The sequence below is a fragment of the Phyllopteryx taeniolatus genome, chromosome 1, assembly GCF_024500385.1.
Source record: "Phyllopteryx taeniolatus isolate TA_2022b chromosome 1, UOR_Ptae_1.2, whole genome shotgun sequence".
NCBI lineage: Eukaryota > Metazoa > Chordata > Actinopteri > Syngnathiformes > Syngnathidae > Phyllopteryx > Phyllopteryx taeniolatus.
In genome coordinates, this window is record NC_084502.1 from 15,908,635 (window position 1) to 15,932,880 (window position 24,246).

General features: G+C 42.8%; 1 protein-coding gene across 3 annotated transcripts; it reads right to left on the reverse strand.

Moving 5' to 3' along the window:
• Window positions 1-2,976: 2,976 nt before the first annotated feature.
• Window positions 2,977-15,643, reverse strand: LOC133478970 (NGFI-A-binding protein 1-like). Of its 3 annotated transcripts, none has more exons than XM_061775318.1 (9): window positions 15,514-15,643; window positions 13,203-13,352; window positions 8,955-9,754; window positions 8,743-8,876; window positions 8,610-8,661; window positions 7,520-7,639; window positions 5,083-5,251; window positions 4,478-4,618; window positions 2,977-4,385 (listed from the first exon to the last, which is right to left on the reverse strand). In XM_061775318.1, the coding sequence occupies exons 3-9, from the start codon at window positions 9,750-9,752 to the stop codon at window positions 4,309-4,311; spliced, it is 1,491 nt and encodes a 496-aa protein (XP_061631302.1). In that variant the 5' UTR covers window positions 9,753-9,754; window positions 13,203-13,352; window positions 15,514-15,643; the 3' UTR covers window positions 2,977-4,308. The 3 variants fall into 3 exon arrangements, with proteins under 3 accessions (XP_061631302.1, XP_061631312.1, XP_061631295.1); XM_061775328.1 differs by lacking the exon at window positions 15,514-15,643 and adding an exon at window positions 11,273-11,410 and having other exon boundaries at window positions 13,203-13,605; XM_061775311.1 differs by lacking the exon at window positions 15,514-15,643 and having other exon boundaries at window positions 13,203-13,604.
• Between the last annotated feature and the right edge of the window lie 8,603 nt (window positions 15,644-24,246).

Genomic DNA, 24,246 nt, shown 5'->3' on the forward strand with positions numbered 1-24,246 from the left:
AAATGTACGGATTTTGATTGGTTCTCGGAAAATTGTACATTCTCAATCCGATTGGTCAAGAAAGCCGTCAATCACCAAATCATATTCCTTTTCTGGGCTGGGAAAAATATTTGCAATCTTTCATTTATTATACAAAAAAAAGACATACGCCAACGTACTAATAAAGAATAGTAAAGGCAGACTATTTATATACTATTTATTTATGATTTCATGAGGCTAATAATAATGACTGTTGCACAGTTCAGCCATATGTACTGAATTTGTGTACATGCTGGTCACGGCGATTTGGAGGCAGAATGTAGTTTTGAATGGTCCATGGTGCACAGTGCAGTTATATTATTGTGGTGCTGCGACACCATGTGAACTATCCCGTTAGTGCACATGGTCGATTCTCAACAGACGGGTGCTACCTCAGTATTGTATCACAGATCACAGCACCACGCTCTGGTAAAATACTGATGACACATGTTGGGCTATATTTTAAATGGAAATTAAAATTGCTTCTGCCAAACGTGCATTCCCACAACAACGTTATTTCTGGATGTCTATAAATCATGTAACATTGCTTCTGCACAACATTTGGTCCACTTGGCTTAAAAATCTGATATTCTCCTGGTTTATAATAACACGGAAAAGCTTTCTCAGCAGGTAACAAAATCTCTGCCAAAAATGTGCCTATGGATATTAAAGAAAGACAATCTTGCAAGTGGTGTTGCTAATATTGGTGCCGTGAATATCAAATGTATGATGTGAAAATTGTCAAGAAAAGTGCCAATTTTCTCACCCCCTAAAGTCCATTATTGTGTAAAAATTCCCTCCCCATGGAATCACATCATTTCTACACCCACACATTCTGCAAAGCTTTCAAAGTGAGGGTGATGGGTGCGTTCTGCAGATCCCGCCCACGTTGCTTAGTGGCTGGCTGCCGCCCACCACCAGGCCCGTGGAGCCACCCACCTCCAACCATTGCCACGGCAACCCATCATCATCCTCCTCCTTTTCCTCATCCTCATCATCATCAGTGACTTAAGCTGGAGGAGGACAGGGAGGAGGACAGGAAGGGGAGGGGTGGCCGTGCAGAACAGGGCTGCCACTGAACAGCAGCGGGCGTGGGCGTTCATGAGCTGAGCGATTCTACAGAGAAAGTCTGTGAGTGTGTGTGTGTCTGTGTGTGTGTGCGTGTGTGTGTGAGAGTGTGTACATATGCGTGTGAGGAAAAAGATAGGAAGTATGTGAACAGAACCTGCGTCAGAGTGAGTCATCAACTAGTTTCACAATGTCTTGATGTGACGTGAATGCAAATAGCCGATGCTGGGATTCAACCAGAGCCAACCGAGAATGATACCTTTCAATGGGCTAGAGGTGGAATTGTAACCTGGCTGGACTTCTGTAGCCCAGGCACATTCATGGTCCAACAGGGGTGTCAAACACATTGTAGTTTAGGGGCCACATACGGCCTAGTTGGACATCAAGTGGGCCGGACCAGTGTAATCACAGCGTAATATAAATAACAAAAGCTTGGTGTTTTTCCATCCATCCATCCATCCATCCATCCATTTTCGTCCACTTACCTGAGGTCCGGTTGCGGGGGCAGCAGCTTAGGGAGGGAAGCCCAGACTACCCTTTCCCCAGCCACTTCATCCAGTTCTTCCGGGGGGACCCCGAGGCATTAATAGGCCAGCCGAGAGAGATAGTCTCTCCAGCGTGTCCTGGATTTTCCCCGGGGTCTCCTCCCAGTGCGATGTGCCCGGAACAGGAGGCATCCCAATCAGATGCCCAAACCATCTCATCTGGCTCCTCTCAATCCTCTCTGAGCCCCTCCCGGATGAGCTAGCTTCTCACCCTATCTGTAAGGGAGAGCCCGGACACCCTGCAGAGAAAACTAATTTCAGCCGCATGTATCCGGGATCTTGCTCTTTCGGTCACGACCCACAGCTCGTGACCATAGTTGAGGGTAAGAACGTAGATCGACCGGTAAATTGATAGCTTCACCTTTGGGCTTAGCTCCTTCACCACAACAGACCGATACAAAGTCTGTATCACTGTAGACGCTCCACCTATGCGCCTGTCGATCTCCCGTTCCATTTTTCCCTCACTCATGAACAAGACCCCGAGATACTTGAACTTTTCCGCTTGGGCCAGGATCTCAACTGCAACCTGGAGAAGGCACTCCATCCTGATGCACCCCGACTGAGGACCATGGTCTCAGATTTGGAGGCGCTGATTTTCATCCCAACTGCTTCACACTCGGCAGGAAACTGCTCCAGTGAAAGTTAGAGATCACGGCTTGATGAAGCTAACAGAATTAAATCATCTGCAAAAATCAGAGGTGAGGCCACCAAACCGGACCCCCTCTACGCCTCGGCTGTGCCTAGAAATTCTGTCCATAAAAGTTATGAACAGAATCGGTGTCAAAGTGCAGCCTTAGTGTTTTTTTCCTTTGTTGTAATGCAAAGCAATGGAAGTAAATTAGGAAGTAATATTTTGTGAACCTTTAACAAAACAATCAGAACAACCTGATTTCATAAGAAAAAAGTGTATTTTGCTTCAGTTGCTCATCTACGTGCGCTTTATAACTGATCAGTGATTTAAAAGCACAAAACTTTAAGTCATTTGGAAGGAAAAAATGACTTGCCACGTCAATGCACTTTAAAATGAAATCAACTTACGCACATGATAGGAATCATTTTTACTCCATGCATAATAATTCTCAAACCCTAAATATACTCCCTAAATTACAGAACCACACAACTGCAGGCTTGTTGCAGTGTTTTTTACTTTCAAATTCATCCTGCGGGCCGGATTTAACCCCCTACCGTGCCGGTTTTTGCCCAGGGGCCCTATTTTTGACACACCTGTTGTAGAATACAGTGTCAACCCCCAGCCTGGTCAGCAAAGAAGGGAATCAGATGAAACCCATAAAAAGCCGCATGGGAGCTGAAGGAAGCAGTCACTGACAGAGAGCAGTCATCACAATGGGGTTCAAAAAATAAAGTTTAATGTTATGTGCTGTATAACAAATAAAATATATTAGTGTTAAAAAAACAAAAAACAAAAACAGGTGCATAACTAGTTGGTGGAGCCTAATATACCATTATGAGGAGACAGTGATGAGAGGCCGACAAGGCTTCAGGCTGGGGAGCTCCACTGAAAACATCACAATGTCATCGGGAGTCCTCACTAGTTTCTTGACATGAAACAATGACTTCCATGAAAAGTCTTTAAATACAAATACAGTGTGCCGCACGTTAAGACAACATTATCAGCTTCGGAGGACAGACATACAGTCACAAAACAATTCCTACATGTTAGTCACATATACTGTATATTGCATTGGTCTTCCACTGAGTGAACTACCTGCAGGGGGAGAAGTGTCGGACCAACTTGTCAGAACGCACAGAATATTGTAATGTTTCTACGGCTAGACAGCAACAGACATGAAATATGCATTAAGAGATACCTAATCAACATCATCATAGACGGTGTGTAAAGCCGGTTTTATACACCACACTTTCACACTTGAATTGTTTCCTTTGTGACACTGAAAGTTCTTTTTTATACACATGAACACTATTGACACAAACATATACAGCAAAGTTACACTTGACATGGCAGAACCCTGGTTGAGATTAGGTTAACACAATTTGCTATCACAGAACTATTTACACTCTGCAAGGACACGCACCTAAAGGTGAACCCTGGTGCAATGTCACATCTTCAGTCCTGGAGTACTCTGTCTGCAGATGTGTGGTTCTGGATTCAACCAGCAGTGTGACATGAAGCAATGACTACTTAGCGAACCTGACTGTCACACGGGTCCTCTGCTGTTGCTCAGAAATACTTCTTCACAAATGATCTCCCATAAATATACACAAGACAAGCGAGATGAGAGGTGGAGTCATCCCAAAAATAAAGAAAAGGAACCTGATACTGGGACTGGACCCAAACTCAGTCTCCTGACAGTACCGTCGACCCATTTGGTTCCAACACCAACGTGGATTTGGGAGAATGACGGAGGCAGAGTTCAGATTCAGGCCCAGCATAAATGTCACCAACAGAAGCAACAAAAACAATTGTTCTGAGGTAAGAACACATACTTCTAGTCGAGAAAAGACCCGCTAAGCACGAAGGGGCATGTCTTCATGCTCTCTTGTTGCTTTGGCACTGACACAGAGATGAAATCAAGGAAAATAAATGCTCTTCATGAGGCAACATTGGTTGTTAAGGCTCTACTGTGGCTGTGCTTGCTTAGTTTCTAGTGACGGCTGAAAACTGCATACTACCATGAGTGAGACCAAATGGGAGGCACTATGTGGAGTCCTCAGGTTCTGACTTGATGGTCTTTTTTTCTGTGTTCCCGGCTGCCCGCAGTGACATCCCATTTTCTGAGAACATAAACATTTAGATTGACAGTGTCAGCGTACAAAAGCAAGAACAAAAAAATGAACAGCAGTCAATCAAATCACCACACACTGACCTGTTGCGGGTGTTTTGGTCTCATCTGTGCTGCTGTTGTGGTTGTGGTGACGTTTCAGCTCATTGGCCAGTTGTTTGCCTAACGGGAGGTCCCCTTCTTGCATGGTTTGACTCACGACCCGTAAGTTTATGGGTCGCTCATCTGGAGAAGAGACGGACGAGGAGCAATGAGGCTCAGCTCATTCTAGCAGCAACATTAAACCAGATGCTGCACATAGATACCATTTAACATCAATGACAACAATGTTGTTAAGGCAGGGAGGAGACAGAAAGAGACAAACAGAGACAGAAAACGGGAGTGAGAGAGAGAGAGAGAGAGACGCCCCCTCTGGGCAACTGGCTGGAGGTAAACATGCGTAGGCGGCTTAATTACAGGTGCATTGTGGGATTTGTGGGAAGAGCGATAGAAGAAGCTGTCAGAGTGGGTGATGTAGGAAGAGTAGATGAGCCCTGAAGAAAAAAACTTGAATCCTCACGTTTTGTTTTTTTCACAGAAGAAGAATCAAATTCAGAGAAATCAGTTTACATGCAAAAAAAAAAAAAAAAAAAAAAAGCTTTTTTTTTAATGTTAGTCCTTGACCAGAAAGGTGTTGTGAACCAGTTTACCTTGATTCTCCTTGGTGGCGTCATTGGCTGCCCCATTGGTGTTCTGGGTGTTGGTGAGGTACTTCAAGGCAGCAGGGGGGATCCTCCAGTCCAGAGCCTGCAGTCGCTCCTGGACCGCGGCGTCCTGGAGGATTTCCATCTGTCTCGCCAGCAGACGCTCCAGCTGCATCTGAGGATACAAACACAACCCCTGTAACCCCAGACTAATTCTTTTTTTCTGATGGTGTCATTTTTTGCAGTGGCTAAAATGAGCTAATTCTGCCAAAAAATGCTGCATTTGCTAATGATAACCACGGACAAAAATACACCTTACGTGTGTTTTTTTTTTTAAAGTCCCTGTAAAGTGAAAATAAATGTCTTCTAAAATTGACACAAACACAAACAGGAGTGCTGTTAACAACCCTGCTGAATTTGATAAAAAGAAATCGCCAATAATATAAAATGAGGCTTCAAAATCGTGACAAATCAAGCTGTTGTGTCCGCTCTCAGATGCTGTGGGTGCGTCCGCTGAATGCGCTGAAACCACGCCCGCAACTATTATCAAACAAACACCACTACTAGTCCTAGGAAAATGGATGCTTCTTGATCTAGCATTTTTCTTAAGCCGAGGGTGGGTGGAATGCTGTCTACCCTACTGGGTCATCGTTGGGCTTTTCCACACCATCACAACGAGACTCTCTAAAGCAGCCACGCCAGCACGAAGCCCTTGTCCACACGGTGGCTCTCACATTAGATTCTCAAAGATCTCAATCAAGACCTCAAGATGTTTGACTTTCCCTCTCTCAATTTATGTCCTTTTTATGTCGTGTATGAGCTCGTCCTCCATTCCCATTCACTTTTGAACTGGGGCACATTTTGGCGACAACGACCGCCAGCTTCGTTATTTCACTCACAGTTACATAATAAATTACAAATGTAGTAAAGTACAGTGGAACCTCGATTTAATGGACTAATAGGGGCGGGAGGTGGTCTTCCGTTACAGGCGATTGTCTGTTATATTTTTGTGGCCAAATGCACCCGTATTACTGTACAGCACATAATTATTGTTTTATATTTTTTTCATAGCCTAAAACACTAAGTACAGTGCAAAGTCATTGAAAATAAATATAAAAAAGCTTGAAAATGTCTGAAAAATTTGACATTTTATCCAAACTTGACATACTGGTGTGCTTGTTGTAGTAGTGACTAGTGACAAGTCCAGGTGGGTCGCTTTCATGAGCCGCAAGGAATTAGTGTGCTTCCAATTTCCAAATCCGTTAATTAGATGCCATAGACGAACTGCTTGACACACAAAAAAAACCTGTTACTGTACCAAAAATAGTATGTTCCATACTGCAGCACGGCTCCAGAGACATCTCTTAAAGGAAAAAAACGCCACTATTACGCGTCTCTACACACAGCTCTATGCAATGATAGATAAAACTCCTGCCATCATGGCCGCCACGTCGATGCATTGTTGAATTTCGCTACATTCAACATGGCCACCACGTAGGCACGGCCATGTCTGTTGGTCGGATGTAGTCATATTGTATATCTGTGACCTGGAAATACAGTATGTGTGTCCCAGTCACTGCCTATATTGTGGAACGACACCAGTAAACAACACTGGCCAATTCTGGAACTAACATTCAATGTCGGTTTTAGTGACAACTGGAAATGACACACACATTGGACACACACACTGTCCAGAGGGTTCATTACTTCTGATATCTGTTAAATCGGAGTCCGTTAAATCGAGGTTCCACTGTATTGTTGTAAAACACAACCGTGTTGCTGTTCAGCTGAGTTGAGGTGGTGGGTATCAACCACGAAGTGGCAGGTACTTGAATATGAATTGACGAAACTACGTCACAATAACAGCAATTCTAAATCCAACCGTTTTGCCTTATGCATTCAATCGACAAACCGCATAGATGTCAAGCTACAGTATGTTATGCATAAAACAGTAGAAAAAAATTGAATTTTGAGGGCAGATACCTGAAAAATCAACTTAAGTACAGTAACGAAGTATTTGCATTTCGTTACTTGGCACCACTGCCCATCAGTGAGCGTCAACACGAACGTCTCGCTGGAAGTGAAATGGCGCATGTCACTGTCGCTTTTAATTGGAACATCAAAGTGTCACGTCCTCCACTGAGAATGAGCCATGAAATCTCTTCCCTCACTGAATAACGTTTTGGAAAATCGCATTAGCTCAGACGTGCACGCTACACACTAACACAGGAAGTCGCACGCATAAAGAGACGTGTTTCCACATTACAATGAATGGACCACGCGCTGTGATGAGGAACATGTTCATCAAAAACCAAAATCAGTTGCCACAAATACCCACTGACATCAATGTCAATGAGGCCACAGCTGGAACATCACTAATCGCATCGCATCTGAAACCAAATCAGACTTTGGGTGGGGGGGGTCATGACCTTCGTGATTATACCTGCAGATTCCGTCCAATGCTCTCGTCTCCTTTGGACTTGGCGCAGGCCAGCTGCTCCCTCAACATTTCCTGCCTCATGTGGATGGCCTGCAACGCCTCCTGGATGTCGAAGAAGTTCTCCTGAAGAAGCAAAACAGAGATTAACTCACTAAGAAGGTGCGGCTCTTCTCGTCATAATCTTTCAAGACTTTGGACCTGATTTACTAAAGGTTTGCACATGCAAAAAATAGGCGCACACAAACAGATGTGGAAGCTGATCTATTAAACAAGCACACCCAGGATTGCATCTGTCAAACCGGCAAAACTGCGAGGCAATTAATTTTGCACATTCTGGGAGGAGTAGATGCAATTAGATTAAGTCAGCATGTGCAACGTGATTTGTCAAACCTGAGACAAATTACGATGGTTGATTTTGCGTCTTAAAATAGCGTGTTTGAAAGGCAGATGCAAACCGGCATTGCTGCGCGTAACCACGACTGTGGTTTCTGTGGTGAGGAAGAGGATAGGAAAAATGGGAGGCAACGGGAAGGACGGATCTTTTTCGCTCCCGTTAACATTTTTGAAATGCCAGAAACAAAAATTACCATGACGTATGTTCTATTCAGCAATGAATTTTTGGAGCATGTGGATGAGCTAAGACTTCTTCACCAGTCACAAGAAGGACTCACACCATATCATCTATGACAAAACTCAGCATCAACTCTGCACTTCCTGGCATCTGCATGGGTCATATCAGCGCATCGCGCCGATTATCAGCGGACTGCGCCAATTGGTGCTAGCCTCCCCCAGAGCAGTTTTTCAGCTGTGCTGTCCGAAGAGTCAAATGCAATCTTACGCAGAATGGGCATTTACTGTACATCCAATTTCAAAGCAAACAAAACACGTTTTTTTTTATGTGGGTTGCTGGCTTCCCAAAAATTGAGTGATAGATTTCTATTCTGTAACTAAGTAATATGATTGTTTACCTCTTTCTCTTACACTTCCAATTTCAAAATGTTGTGCTTGTGGTGCTCCCAAAGATCTCTATTATTTTTTTTATTTGACACTACTCTTTTTCATTACTGGGAAACAAACAGAAGAAAGAATTCACCTCAGTTTTAATCCTTTTGGGAGACGGCTCGTCTCGGTCCCCACAGCGAGACCTGAGGACAAACAGCAAACTTTTCACATCACAAGTGTTGTTGTGATGCCAGAACTTGACGATGTAGGGCAGTGACGCTTACTTGCTGGTGCGGTAGGTGTATTTGTATGTGACTTCTCTGGAGATCTGCCGGGCGAGTCCAAACAGCTCGTCTCTGCGGGTGAGCAGGGCCGTGTCCCTCATGCAGAGCCGCGCCGCTGCCTCGTTTACTGTCAGCTGCACCATCAAAAAGACAATCATGAGCCCAAAATGGATTACTTCATGTGTTTCTACGCTGGAGGAATACTGTCCCACCTCATGGAGTGTCAGATGCTTTCCGTCCCTCCTTTTGGAGTCGAAGCGTCCGTAAATAGCACTGTACTTGCGAATCTCCTCCTCCCTCCGCGGGTCATCGTCACTCAGCTCAAAGATGTGTCCGATCATCTTTGCCAGTTTCTTGTTGCTCTTGAGCTGCTCTTTGACCTCGGTGAGGTCTGCTTTTGTGAGCCCCGGCGTCATCCTGTCCACACACTCTAGGACCGACTGCACAGCAGCCGCATCCAGGGCCTCCATCACGTCTCTGGGAGAGGATGGGGAGCCCAGCTCAGACGGCGACAGGCTGTGCTCGCTATCATTGCTGTGTCCCGACCAGAACCGTGTTTCGGCATTGCCCGGAAGGGGCGAGCCTACAGATACTTTGTCCCGAGTCAGATCCAGCTTTCCCGTGTCAGAGCAGGTGGCGACTGCCTTGGGCAGCTTGACACTGGATGTGTTGGCTCGGTCCTGGGCACCCAGCAGTGTGGGTGAGCCTTCAGGAAGCTTGTAGACAGGAATGCTGCAGACCGGCAGCGAGGTGAGTGGCTGGTTGAAGATGGCCGGGTTGGTGACCCAGTCGCGCAGCGCCTTCTGCAGGCGGCGTACGTGAAGCGGCTTGCTGGCCATACCGACAAGTGCCATGATCTCAAGGAACTCCTCCTCACCGGCCTCGCACAGCTGCTGCACGTCATCGCCACCCTGCTGGATGAAAGCTTCGTAGTAGTAGAGCAGGTTGGCTCGCTGGAGGATCCGGTAGAGCTGCAGCTCACCCAGCGTCCTCGGCAACACCGCCGCCATGTCTGGAGAGATGAGAGGAAATGGCGTTAACGCCTTTCACAAACAGGGGTTATGTGCGACCAACTTCCGCATTCGGCAAAACAGGACGGAGCGCTTCCTCACGTAAGTGGCGGAGCCCTACAGCAGGAGACTGGGACAAAGCACCTGTAGGAATATTAAACATCTAAAATAGAACTTGTTTTACACAAGTTGTAACAAGATGAGAGAGCTATCAATGATGATCATATCCGATGTTTAGGCTTCGTTCATGTATGTATATCATATCATATCATATCATATATGTATAAATAAACAATATACATGTATTTAACATTTGTGCGAAGATGCTAGCAAAAAAGAAATGAATATTCTAGCAAATTCGGGTTCAAACCAACATGTCATCAGCCAGTAGCAATCGTAGTTTGGCTGCGCACACAGGAAGTCCACTCATCTGTTTTCCCGGTTTTGTCTAATGACGTTCAGCATTGGGTGGATTTAAATAATTGTTGCCTGTTTCTTTGCATCAGGTTTGTTCAAACATTTTCTTCTTAGGGCCACATGCAGAAAAATCGAAGTGCCACTTTCCTCACTTGTAATTTCACATGCTAAAACCAATCCATTAGTTTAGTTAAAAATATACTCAGCAATTATACATAGTTTTAGATATATTTAACATTTTTTTTTTTTTTTTAAAGATAAAAAATTGAAGGATTTTTTCCAAATATTTTGGGTGGCCAGCAGCCCTGTGGGATCACTAGAATAGATCCACCCCTGAATTGAGCAGCAGCAACATTCCATCTCCACATTCAGAACCGAAACAAGAGCTTACCCCAGCTGACTTTGGGTGAGAGGTGGGGTATGCCCTGAACTGGTCGCCAGCCAATCGCGGGCCACATATAAACAAACAACCACTCACACTCACATTCACACCTATTGACAAATTAGAGTCTTCATTTAAAATACTGTGCATGTTTTTGGAATGTGGGAGGAAACCGGAGTACTCGGAGAAAACCCACGCAGACACGGGGAGAACATGCAAACTCCACACAGGAAGCCTGGAAGACCTGCAGGAAATGCACATAGTTATATACACATTTTCAATTTTTTTTATGCTTGTTGGTGAATATTATTTGAGCTTTTATACAGAAATGTTTCTTTTTTTTAAGTATTAAAGGGCACATGCTGGTGTATACAATTTTAAAAATATATATATTATTGGTGAAATTAAGTTGCTTTACAAAATGTGGGTCATGTATTACTATTTTTGTTTGCTACATTATGTGCATAACAAGCATATTCACTTGTGGCCTGGACATTAGCAATGTTAATAAATGTTACTAAACATGAGTAGCTGTGGGGCACTTTCAGTGTGTAAAAGTAGCTCACAGAAAATAAAAAGGTTGGCGAACCCCTGATATAAAAAAAAAAAAAAGGATTACAATGACAAACGACACAGGCCATGTCAAGTTTTCCTTTTAGCACATGCCAAAGGCACGCAAAGAGGTGACACTTCACCCTATATTGACCTTGTTCACCCTTACATTGAGCAATAGTCCAATCCTGAGGAAACCTTGTTTGTCATTTCAGCAGAGGAGAGATTGGCAATAGGCACAGTTGCTGGGAGGACCACATGCCTCTCTCCACCCCTGCAGGATGTGTAGGTGGTGGGCTCGCCTCGCCTAGAATAGCCCCGAGCAGGGGCCCCGGGTGGGAAACACACAAAAGCTGTCTGAACCAAGACAGTAGCATGAGGTTGTGAAGCGGTTCTAAAAGGCCAGGCCCAGCTGCTGCAAAGAGGTATCAACCATGATACTAGGTGGAGTTCCCCCCCCCCCCCCCCCCCCCCCCCCAGTACGACACTTTACTATCTTGTCGCGTCAAATGCCAGAATACAATGGTGCCTTGAGATACGAGTACCCCGTCTTACGGGTTTATTGAGATACGAGCCATCGTTTGGCAGATGTTTTTTTTTTGCTTTGACTCGATAGCAAACATTTGAGTTATGAGCGTTGTGTGTTGGGAGTGAACTCAACTCACTTCACATCAAGCAGTAGTTTGTCAGATAGCGAGCAATTCTTTAAAAAAGAGGCTTCAAGCTGTTTATTGCCACTCCAACTTGAAGTTTACTGTAAAACTAAACAAAAACCAAGAGAATTACACATCGTGTATTTACAACCACGTAGATTTTCTTCAGATAATCCATTTAGATTAATGCTAACAAACATTGCAAAACACCATAGATGGGTGAACGAATAACATCGGTATTTACGTCGGTATTTACGTCGGTATTTACGTCGGTATTTACAACCCTTTAAGCAAACGGTGGAGCAACACATGTCGACAGAAAATATAACAATACTCTCATGCATATATTCTTTATCCTCTACACTGAACAACTAATATCTCAAGGCACCACGGTATCTACATGTTGATCTTAGAATTAATGTTGCACAGGTGTTTGCGGCCATAACTGCTCTATGCGTGGATGTGAGGACCCCTGGGTTTCAGATGGAAGGGGATGCATGTAGTGCTCATCAGGCTACGGCGCAAATTCATGCCTTCATGTTTGTGGCTGTCTTTGTCTGTTTTAGGTTGCGTCACATACAGTATGTCGTATCGCGTCCTTTCTGGGTGAGAGGTGAGGTTTTAGCTTTGAATAGAGTCATAAAAGTGCTCCGTTTTTATTTTGTTGTTTTTCAGCTTTAGAGACAACAGTGACAGGTCACAAGCACAGAAATAAAACTTGTATGCTGCCAGACCAAATATGCATATTCTTTTCATCTTGGTTTTTAGCAGTATTGGTATGAACCACCTGCAAAGAAGAAAATCTACATGTTGTCATGAGATCATCAGCGTCTTACAAATATACATGACCTGTGATAGGCCATCACTACATGTTTGAACTGTTGTACCAGTGTTTGTGTACACTCCTGATTCACAAGTTTCAGCTTTTATTTTCAGTGCTTGCACATGCAGAGACACTTTGAATCAACTGATTCACAAGAAATTCCCAGCAACTTCATCACCATGGCGACTGCTAACACTGGTGTTTTTTGTCCTTTTTCTGTTTGTTTGTTTGTTTGTTTGTTAAATCTGAAGTATATTACTACAATACAACAAGCTGCATAGCAAGTAGACTTTGTGGAGCACTTTGCTGTCCAAATTTCAAACTGAGTACAAGTGAGTAAATTGAGACAAGATCATGGTTTCAGTATAGATTCTTTTGGAGACGTTGTTGTTTGGTGCTGTGTGTTGAGATGTGTCTAACGCAGGCTCAATAGATGACGAGGAAAGGCTGCATGAATTAATTAAACGTCCGCCATGAGTTTCGGTGTGATTGTCGATTCAATTTGACATTGCACCCTTCTGCGCAACAGCATGTATGTTTGTGACGTCCCGTTTTGCACAATATGCAGTGCACAATTCAGTAGTCCAGCAGCACGCGATCCCGTGCACTGGAGTTGCGCCTACCTGGTGTGTTTTGGGCCCCTTTGGTGCGTTCGTGTGGCGCTCCACTCCCCTTCTCCCTCACTCGTCCTCAGCACGCAGGCCAGCTCGCAAACAAAACGGCCCCGCAGCGTCGACTTGCGCGGAAAAGCCACGGACGCCAATGTCAAGAATCTATAGATAATTTCCAGTTGGAAATAAAAGAAAAAGAAATGCGAAAGCGATTTATTTGTTGGTTCGAGAGGAGCGAAGCTCGGTTATCTGAGCCTCCTCTGTAAACTTTATTATTATTATTATTATTTTTGTCGTTAAGATAAGCAAATAGGAAAAATCAGAAAAAAAGACTTCTGTGCGTCCTTTTTCTCGGAGTGTGTGTTGCGCGTTTAAGTGTTTGAGTCCTCTCGGGTCTCTCCACTCCCCAGCACAGTCTGAGCACACAACGCGAATTGACACTCACGGAAACACGAGCACTTCCGCCTGTTTAAGAAAATAAAAGTCGAGATATTATAAATAGTGCTTGTTTAACTTTAAGAAAAAACTATCAGAACCCGTAGCTGACGTTCACATTGAAAAGCAATGATCTACAAATTCTTTCTATATTGAGTCAAACTGGCTTGTCCCGGTTTTGCTTTACAAAATATATAGTGTACATATTCCCATGCTCTCACAAGTGCGTAAGCTTTTTAGCAGTTTCATGTTTTATGTTGAATCTTTATTATGTACTGCACTCATAATAAGTGAGTTGAATGTTTTCAACCTTTTTTGGGCCATCACATCAACTCATAAAACTAGTTGTAAACCTCATACACATACATTACTAACTGTTGCAATCAGGAGTGTCGATTGGTTTAGACTTTCGAGTTGGCTTCGCACACCCTAAAAAATATTTGTGGATTTGGGAGCGGGGGTGGGGGCTCAAATAATTGTGGCCCATTGTGTGTGTGTGTTTGGAGGGGCTTGAGTATTAGGCCTAGTGGCGACACTGGTTGTAATATGAACTCAATGACACTGCACTTAAACCCCAACTCATACTGTTTTTATTCTGATGTCTCTTATAGTCTCTTTCACTTCTTTTTTTAACCTTATTTTATTTAGCTTGTCTATTCTTGTGAAGGGAAGCATGCAAGTAAGATTTTCGTTGCATTTTTTAAAAAAACGACTTTTTTTTTTTTGGGACCGCGCACATGACATTAACCGTCTTGAATTTTGAATTTTAAAACTAAGGCACATTATGTAACATTAGATCTAAATCTCACGGCACACCACCAAACAAACAGTCACAAAAAGTAGAGTATATATTCTGAAATAAAAATGATCTTGTCTCAATTTACCCCTAAATGTACTTACTCAGTGTGAAATGTATTTTTGGACCAATGTATTTTTGTGAAATGTATTTTTGGACCAATTAAGCGTGTTATTTCAAGAACAACAACAACAACAACAAAAGGATACTATATCTGATTTCGAGCCGCAACCACCTCAGTGGACCCCACGCTCTTACCAAATGTATAATTGTGTATTATTATAACATCAATATCAAACAGTATATTATATTTTATTATTTAATACTATCAGCGCTGAAAATGTCAAGCTGTTTATCTAAGTCAATGGTTTTCAAATTTGAGTTCCATATTGATGGGGATCTGCAACATCATTTGCTATAAATTATCATTTGCTATGTAAAAAAATTGCATACGGTGATCAATGGGACAAACATGTTAAAGCAATTACTCTTCGTTACCTTAGCGTTGGGCTCACTAAAAGAGCTGATACAATTGTATGTATCTTTACATACGTTTTCTTTGATTTTTAAACAATAGGCATATGATTACAAACCCTATTTTTTGACAATGAAGGATGTATTTTTTCAAGACCTTTTTCCCCAGAGAAAAATGATGTATTTTCCAGGATTAAATAGGTAATGTTATGAAAATAAAGTTGCATTTTGGAAATTGTTGTTAAAATATTATTCGTTTTACGCTGACTTTAAATAAAAAAACAAATAATAAAATTGTATTTTTTTTCTCCCAAAATATGGATTTGTTATCATAACATTGAAACTTTTTCTTAAAAAAATACTGTAAGCAACTTTTTAAGTCCTATGGCTTTTATCGGTACACATGGTCGTTACGTTACAGTTTTTCTCACTCACTTTGGTAAAAACTGTATGTTGAATCAAAACACCATGGATTTCCTGCAAAAGTCAGTCTCTTGCTCAAAATCCTTTCTTCACCTCTCAAAGCTAAATATTTGCTTCAATGAACATGTCAGTGCCACCAGAATGACAAGTCTGGGTGTCACAGTTCAGAGAACCCAGGATCAAATCCGGCCTTACCTGTGTGTCGTTTGCATGTTCTCCCCATGCCTGTGTGGGTTTTCTCTTTTCTCCGGGTACTCCGGTTTCCTCCCACATCCCAAAAACATGCATAGTAGGTGAATTGGAAAAACTCTAAATAGCCCGTAGGTGTGAATGTGAGTGCGAATAGTTGTCTGTTTCTGTATGATACCAGTTTCAGGGTGTACCCCGCCTCTCGCCCAGAGTCAGTTGCGATAGGCTCCAACACGCCCGCGACTGTAGTGAGGATAAGCGGTACTGAAAATGGATCGATGGATGTTTGTACTGTAATTTGTTGACAAACCTCAGCTCATTGTGATACAGAAAGTAAAAGACAGCACACAAAAAAAAAAAACAGAAGAAAAGAGTGGAAAAAAAACACCTCAAGCCATGATTAAGAAGGTGGTCTACAAGATGGACTCTAACAGTATTTCATCAGGAACATGCATTTGTCCTCAGCCTTTTCTGCTTCTACTACTGTTTTACTTCCCAACTCCCTCGCCACACAGCATAACTGCTCTTTCTCTTGTTCTTTTCTTTTGCTGTTGACCTCATTACATTTCTTGTTCTTCCATTGTCAGACATTGCAACATTGTGTTCTGCTCCAATGACAGTACTTGCCAGTTGATGGTTCATGAGCTGCACCTTTGAGCTATTCCAGAAAACTGGTTGATCAAATGGTTGAGCTAATGCTTCACACATTTCCCTTTGTTAGAGATGCAAAGTCGAATGAAAATGTTTATAAATACAGTAGGCTTGACATACAGTATTATGACAAATTGTTCAACCATTTTCCATGTAAAGACAATTAACGAGTGCTTAAATGTTGTTGGGGGTGAGACTATTCAACAGAGAACAGGACAATATAGTTTGATCAACATGACGTATGCAATTGATAATGTAGGAAACAATCAAGAATTGTATCTAATCATTTGCAACTTGTTCAAAGAAATGAGAAACTGCTTTTGTAGACTGAATTCTGCCTTATGTAAACAAAGCAACCTCAGTAAGGAAGCCAAGGCTTTTATTTTTTCTTAGTACTTCCTCTTTATTTTTTCAACACACCCTCAGCTTTACTTGTGGGATATTCCGCTGCCTCTCTCTCTCTCTCTCTCTCCACGTCTTCACGTCTTCTGTGTGCCTCGCGCCCACGCTGCTCCCCGTGTGACGCAAATCCGCGCGTGGGTGGACACACCGGGCGTGGGAGGCTTTCTGCACGGAATACCAAACACGAGCAGGTTACACGCCCACAGACACGAAAGGACTTTTGCAAGCCGACACGCACAAAGTTAGTGTCGGCATATTTCAATGACTGCATTCATGCATCCGCTGCACTTTGCCTCTTTTCACTTCGATGGCACACCTTATAAACAGGGCTCGAAAAAGTGCACCAAAGGTAGTCATGAATCATTGATGCTCAGTGATAGAAAAAGGTGAACAGGTCGAGGTCAAAGCAAGATCCTGTATGATTCAGGATTACCTCACACCATATCGTTTTGCTCATAGGCACTATTGAAACACATGACTAAAATGATCTCACACATTTTCTTTCACTGATATTCACTACTGAAATGCGCTCTCACACACACACACACTCACACGACTATTTGCTCACACTCATTACTGTCACACACACTACAGAAATGCTCTCACGTGCACTACTTAAACACTCACCGCCTCAACTTCTTGCTCACACTACTAATTCTGTCTATCTATCTACTGTATGTCTACTGTAAATGGATAAAACAATTGTAACAATGTGGTCTCAAAATGCACACTTGAAACAGGTATAGGATTTTTATCCACCCACCTTCCATCTAAATCCTTGTCTGAACTCTTTTGCGTATATGCGTTTGTGTACGTGTATTCGTATGCTGATATGACCTTCCCACATAGTGTTGCTGTAGACGAGCGCATCAGACAGGATCAAATCCAATACTACAGGAGACGACAAAGGAGCATCAGCTTGTTTTTGACCTCATTCTTCACCCACTTCACACGGACACATGCACACGCAACGCACGGCATAGTGCAGAATTAGGAGCAAACAAATTAGAGCGCCAGCAGCAAATAAGATGTGCGCACACCCACGCAGCGAGGTGGGTCAACATTGGGCCTGCTTGTTCCCACAAGTCCTTGTTTCCCAAACATCCTGGTGCTTTGCGTGGAGCCTCTTCCAACAAAATCAACTGTCTCATTGGACAACCTTGGTGGCTTATTGTGATATTTGGTTCCAATGTGAAAACACAGCAAATTTGAATTGAATAAGTCCTGTCAGTCGTTTCTGAGCATGTTCCCCTAGCTTTGCTAACGTTGTGAACTGACTAACAAACAAAACCAAAACAAAGATAAATTAGCTCATGATGTCGATTTCAAACATATAGGATTTCTGATTAGACAGAGAATATTTTGAATGCCGGATGCTGGTGGTTTTTAGGACAAGACAAGGCATTATCCGTGAATAATTCTCGTTGCAGACAGCATCTACGGTTCTTTTCGATAAGGCCCATTGGTGAAGATGAGAGTTGCCTTTCAAAGGTCAAGGGGCATCAGCCAGCCGAAAGGATTCGCAAACGATGTGGAATTCGCAACATTTCTGCTCCACAGGTCAGTTTATCACCTCTTTTTGGATTTTTAATTGATTGTGATTTCCAAATAATAAAAGTTCAAACCAAAAACATTCAGTGTTACCAAAGTAGCAGCGCTGGCTAACGTCGGCTGGTTTACTGTGCTAACGCTAGCTTAGTAATGCAAGCGCTGATCTCAACCTTGGTTGACTTTCCCTTTCTCTATTTCTGTCTTTTTTTACATCGTTTTGTCGATATTTGGTTCGGATGTGAACATTCCACTGAGCTGCGTAAAAAAGAGGGAAGTTGAATATAGTGGGAATTTGCAGAGCACCAAAGTAGGCAGCTTCCAAGGTTTTCACACTCCTAAAGTCCCGTCAGTCATTTCACAAGCGTAGGTGTGACTTTTAATTTCTTTGTGTCTGTTGGCGTCTGCCCTCCCACCTGCTGATAGGGCATGTGCCTCATTTGGCAGGAAGCCCCGTCATATCTCACTTTTCACCGCTCCCTCCTTCTATGCCTTTTTCTTCTTCTTCGTCCTCTGTTTGCTCCCCCCGGAGGAGAACGCCATTTCAATGACACGCCCACGCCTGGGCCTGTCAGCCCCTCGCCCTGTCAGAGCACCCACGTTGCTCCCCTTCTCCGCTCCCAGACAGCCCACATCCTCAGCACTCCAGCAGCTCTTTTAATCCAACTTCCCCCTTTGGTGGAGAGAGAAGTGGGGGTAAACAGGGGAGGGGGGGGAGAGGCAGCAACCGAAAGGCACAAACGTCCCTCCTCATTTGGAGCCAACATGGTTTCTCAAGTTTGTCGACGGGCGTGGACGCCGCTGGGAAAAAGGCTAGTCGATCTAGTATAAAAGTAGCAGCTTTTTTTATCAGGCACAATTCTTGTGTGTGCGTGTGTGTGTGCGTAAGGCTCCTACTTTGTGTCTGTTGAGTGTGGGATGTATGAGCGGCTTACGTCTGACTGAACACGTGTGTGCTTGTGTGGGCGGGAAGTGTGTACATAGGAGTGATGTAGATGTGTGTGTGTGTGTGTGTGTATTAGAGGACATTAACTGTGTGCGGGCATTTTGGGCAAGGATGTGTGTGGGCGTAGCATGTGCAGACGGAGGTTATACGACATGCAGACAGAGACAGTAGCGTGCGTGTGTGTGTGCGCGTGCGTGTGCATGTGACTTTCAATAGGCGTTTGCAGTGTGAAAATCCGCCTTGACTCAAAGTGGAAAGTGCAAATGACCATGGTGAACACACAGAGCAGCCTGGAGATGAGTCACACCCAGGCAACCCAGGCAATCGCCGAGGGCCCCGAGCTGAAGAGACGGTTGACACTCCCAAGGAAAACCAAGGCCACGACACTTGCAGTCAACTTCTATGTTGGTAGCAGGGTGGACGTAGCCAAAACAACAAATAAAACAATCCATTTTCTTCATTCCTAAATTAAAAAAAATATGAAAATCAAACTCAGGTCCCTTATCTGACACCATACAACCAAACCGGAGAGAAACATTGAAAACGAAATGATGGGCAATTGCCTGGGACCCCAAGACTTCCAGGGCCCCCCAAAAGTGATTTTTTTTTTTCAGTTTCAAACAATTATTATTGTTTTAGTCTGAATTCACATGATTAAAAACATCAAAATGCATAAGATGTCACAATTGTTTCAAATAGTCACCCCTCCCTTTTCATGCAGTGGACAATTGCATTTTCTTACCGTGCATGTGCAGACTTGCACAAAGAGGGTAGCACTAGGAAAACAAACTTGTTGACACGTTGTGAGGACAATGAAACAAAGTTAGAACAGATGAGTGGAGAAGAGAAGGCAATTGGAAAACAGATTTTGAAATCAAAACGACCAAAGGTTTCAAACCTTTTCACAGTGAATGCGCGTAACCGACAACTCTTGCAAGTAGCGGTGGCACTGCTGTCAGTGACGGCCAAGGAGGGTGCAGCAGACATGAAGTGGAGAGTGACAGAAAAGTCAAAGATAATTCACCAAGATGTAAGTATTCATTTGATTTTTAAATTCTTATCGTTACAGTAAACGTTTTTAGTTGATTTACTTGTTGGATAATAATCCTCAAGAAGGATTTTAAGGACTTTATCGATTTTAGGAACGATGAGAATTTTCTAAAATTCACACTTATAGTTGATAATAAACACTAATATTCAAAATCTTTGCAGTCCATGAATGTGGAGGGCTCGATGACTGGGTTTGCCTTCGGTCCTCAAATGACAAGCGAGTTATAAATACAAATGTTATTATTATTATTAATAGGAGTAGTAGTAGACAGTTAACAGGAAAACAGCACGCGTGTCATTGTTAATTTTAGTATATGCCGCCATGGGTTGCAGAAAAAAACAGATGGCGGGCTGCAATTCCCCCCCACCACCCCCGGCTGTAGTTTGGAAACCCATCATGTGTTACTCTTTATAAAAGTCACACCAGCTATCAGAGATGAGGAAGACAGAACAATGCCAATTTTAAAAACAATGAGGGCATAGGCATAATTTGCATGATTACTGCTGTGAACTTTTTGATGTGCAGCCAGCAACAACAACAGCAGCAGCATCTTGGGATTAGAGTCACCGCCTCCCCCCCCCCCCCCCCCCCCCCCCCACGCACACGCCCACCTCGCCAGCACAAGTCCCTGACTCAATTAGAAACAAAACCTCTGCAACTTCCTGGCACACAAGTACCCACATGCTGCCCCACCCACCTCGCAGTGAGCGCAGTCACTGACATTCATACAAAGAAGAGCAGTCGGCACACAAACACTTTTAATTACAGATCACATCTCATGAGGAGGCGGGGGCACTCACTGCACCTTGACATGGCGGGCACACACACACAAACACTATGTAAGCAAGCGTCCACAAAAATGCTTCTACGTTTGAGCCTTTAGCTTACTTCAACCCCATACAGCCAGAAGTGGCACTAGTACTCACACCCTGTACTGTTAAAAAAAAAAAAAAAAAAAAAAGTAAAAATACTGATTCAACTCCACTGCAAGCCACTGAAATCTACTTAAATTCAAAAGTCAAAATGTTTTTTTCCTTGTCAAATACAGTAGTGCCTTGAGATACGACTTTAATTCATTCCATGACCACGGTTGTAACTCAAAACACTCGGATCTTAAATCATTTTTCACCACTGAAATGAATGAAATTACCATTAATCCGTTCCAGCCTCCTAAAAAAAAAAACCTACAAAATGTTTGTAGTTCTTTCTAATAATAAAAATAGCACTCTATAATATTGCATTTTATAAAAACATACAGTAGTGACATCATCAAATAAAATGTAACTGGTCCTCAAAGCCTTTGTAGGATAGTTTATTATAACAATGCAATTTACTGCTTTATAAAAAGACAGCAAAGATGAGACGAATCTGCTGAAATATACTTTCTGTCATGAACAAAAAATATGCATTATTTTGAAATATAAATGCCAATAGTCATCAAACAGAATTAGATTGAATTAGTCAAATGATTGTCACCTTTCAGTTTTCAAATCTCAGTTTGACGCGTGACGGCAGCGGTTGACATGAAGTTGCTTTGTTTAGTAGCTCATGCAGTATCAGTTCAACAAAGGGAGTACCTGTTGTCCAGAAAACCTAAGATGCCCAAATTTTGTGCGGTTGCAGAATGTTCCAATGTGACTGATCTTTAGCCCGTACAAATTCCCAAAGGACCCCCATCTTAATCGGAGTCCAGAGGGCATGTAATTTTGAATAGTTTTTTTTCCCTTAATAAATGAAATCACCATTTAAAAACAGCATTTTAAAGTTTTCTGATATTTACATTTTTTGGATGATTTTAAACAAAATGGGGAAACTGCAAAAACATCATTTGAGAAGGGGGCCATTAGTTTTTCACAGCACTGTATACACAATAGGATATTAGCTATAATACACAACGTGGAATTGTCTTTGTTTTCTGTTTCGCTTGATAGTAATCTTCAAATGGAAGTGGCAATAAAGTCCGAAGCATTTTTGAAAGATTGTTCACAATCTGCCGAATTGCTGCTTGTTGTGATGTGAGTTGAGTTCACTGCCACCATGTAGCACTTGTATCTCATATTATTGCTCAAAAGTCAAAGCGGGAAATCACTCCAACGACAAAGAAACTCAGGTTTAATTTAAATTAGGATTTAGCATTTTTTAAATGCTGCTGTGGTTTTATATGGGTAAATGTCTCCCATGCTTTTCTCCCAAAGTTATTTACAACTCAAAATTTGAGGCAGCTTCTACCTCCGCTTGCTCCCATCTTGGCTTGTGCTGTTAAGCGACTCTGAAGCTCCATAGGCCTCGCTGGATTGCATTAGGAGGCTAATAAATGCTCCAGTAGTCAGTGATAAAATACCGAGTAGTAAATAAAACCTACAGTGGGTACGGAAAGTTTTCAGATGCCCTTAACTTTTGTACTGTTTGTTATATTTCAGCCATTTGCTAAAATCATTTAAGTTCCCCCCCCCCCCCCTCTCATTAATGTACACACAGCACCCCATATTGACAGAAAAAAATGGAATTGTTAAAATTTTTGCTGATTTATTAAAAAAGAAAAACTGAAATATCACACAGCTATAAGTATTCAGACCCTTTGCTGTGACCCTCATATATTTAACTCGGGTGCTGTCCATTTCTTCTGATCATCCTTAGGATGGTTCTACACCTTCATTGGAGTCGCACACCTGTCTATATAAGACCTTACAGCTCACAGCGCATGTCAGAGCAAATGAGAATCATGAGGTGAAGGGAACTGCCTGAAGAGCTCAGAGACAGAATTGTGGCAAGGCACAGATCTGGTCAAGGTTACAAAAAAAATTCTGCTGCACTTAAGGTTCCGAAGAGCACAGTGGCCTCCATAATCCTTAAATGGAAGACGTTTTGGACGATCAGAACCCTTCCTAGAGCTGGCCGTCCGGCCAAACTCAACAATCTGGTGAGAGAGGTAAAGAAGAACCCAAAGATCACTGTGGCTGATCTCCATAGATGCAGTCGGGAGATGGGAGAAAGTTCTAGAAAGTCAACCATCACTGCAGTCCTCCACCAGTTGGGGCTATATGGCAGACTGGCCAGACAGAAGCCTCTCCTCAGTGCAAGACATATGAAAGCCCGCATGGAGTTCGCTAAAAAAACACCTGAAGGACTCCAAGATGGTTAGAAATAAGATTCTCTGGTCTGATGAGACCAAGATAGAAATGTTGGGCTTTAATTCTAAGCGGTATGTGTGGCGAAAACTAGGCACTGCTCATCACCTGTCCAATACAGTCCCAACAGTGAAGCATGGTGGTGGCAGCATCATGCTTTTGGGGTGTTTGCAATCGAAGGAAAGATGAATGCGGCCAAGTACAGGGATATCCTGGACGAAAACCTTCTCCAGTGCTCAGGACCTCAGACTGGGCCGAAGGTTCACCTTCCAACAAGACAATGACCCTAAGCACACAGCTAAAATAACAAGCAAGGAGTGGCTTCAGAACAACTCCGTGACTGTTCTTGTATGGGCCAGCCAGAGGCATGACTTAAACCCAATTGAGCATCTCTGGAGAGACATGAAAATGGCTGTCCACCAACGTTCACCATCCAACCTGACAGAACTGGAGAGGATCTGCAAAGAGGAATGGCAGAGGATCCCCAAATCCAGGTGTGAAAAACTTGTTGCATCATTCCTAAAAAGACTCATGGCTGTATTAGCTCAAAAGGGTCCTTGTACTAAATACTGAGCAAAGGGTCTGAATACTTATGGCTGTGTGATATTTCCGTTTTTCTTTTTTAATAAATCTGCAAACATTTCAACAATTCCGTTTTTTTCTGTCAATATGGGGTATTGTGTGTACATTAATGAGGGGGAAAAATGAACTCAAATGATTTTGGCAAATGTTAAAACTTTAGCAAATTATACTTTAAGCAACTGACAAAGTAACGGCGTAAGTTAGCTATGCAAACTAGAACTAGATTGATAAAAGAACACATCTTTTAGAATGTATGAACTTGTGCATCAATCTTAATGTGGCCCTTCAAACTCTGAGGATACAAGTGCATAAGTGATCCCGACTACTCATTGATTAAACCCATTACACTCGTCTTTATACAATCCTAATAACAGTAAAGACATGTAATAGTTGCAACACTAACAAATTCACACGTATTCATTCATATCTCA

Bases quoted from the DNA above. Each gene is read 5' to 3' on its own strand.
- LOC133478970 (XM_061775318.1), bottom strand. From the start codon at position 9,752: ATGGCGGCGGTGTTGCCGAGGACGCTGGGTGAGCTGCAGCTCTACCGG. The intron at 7,640-8,609 runs GTGAATTCTTTC...TTGCTTCTTCAG, and splicing joins CCAAAAGGATTAAAACTGAG to GAGAACTTCTTCGACATCCA. The intron at 5,252-7,519 runs GTATAATCACGA...TTGTATCCTCAG, and splicing joins GCATTGGACGGAATCTGCAG to ATGCAGCTGGAGCGTCTGCT.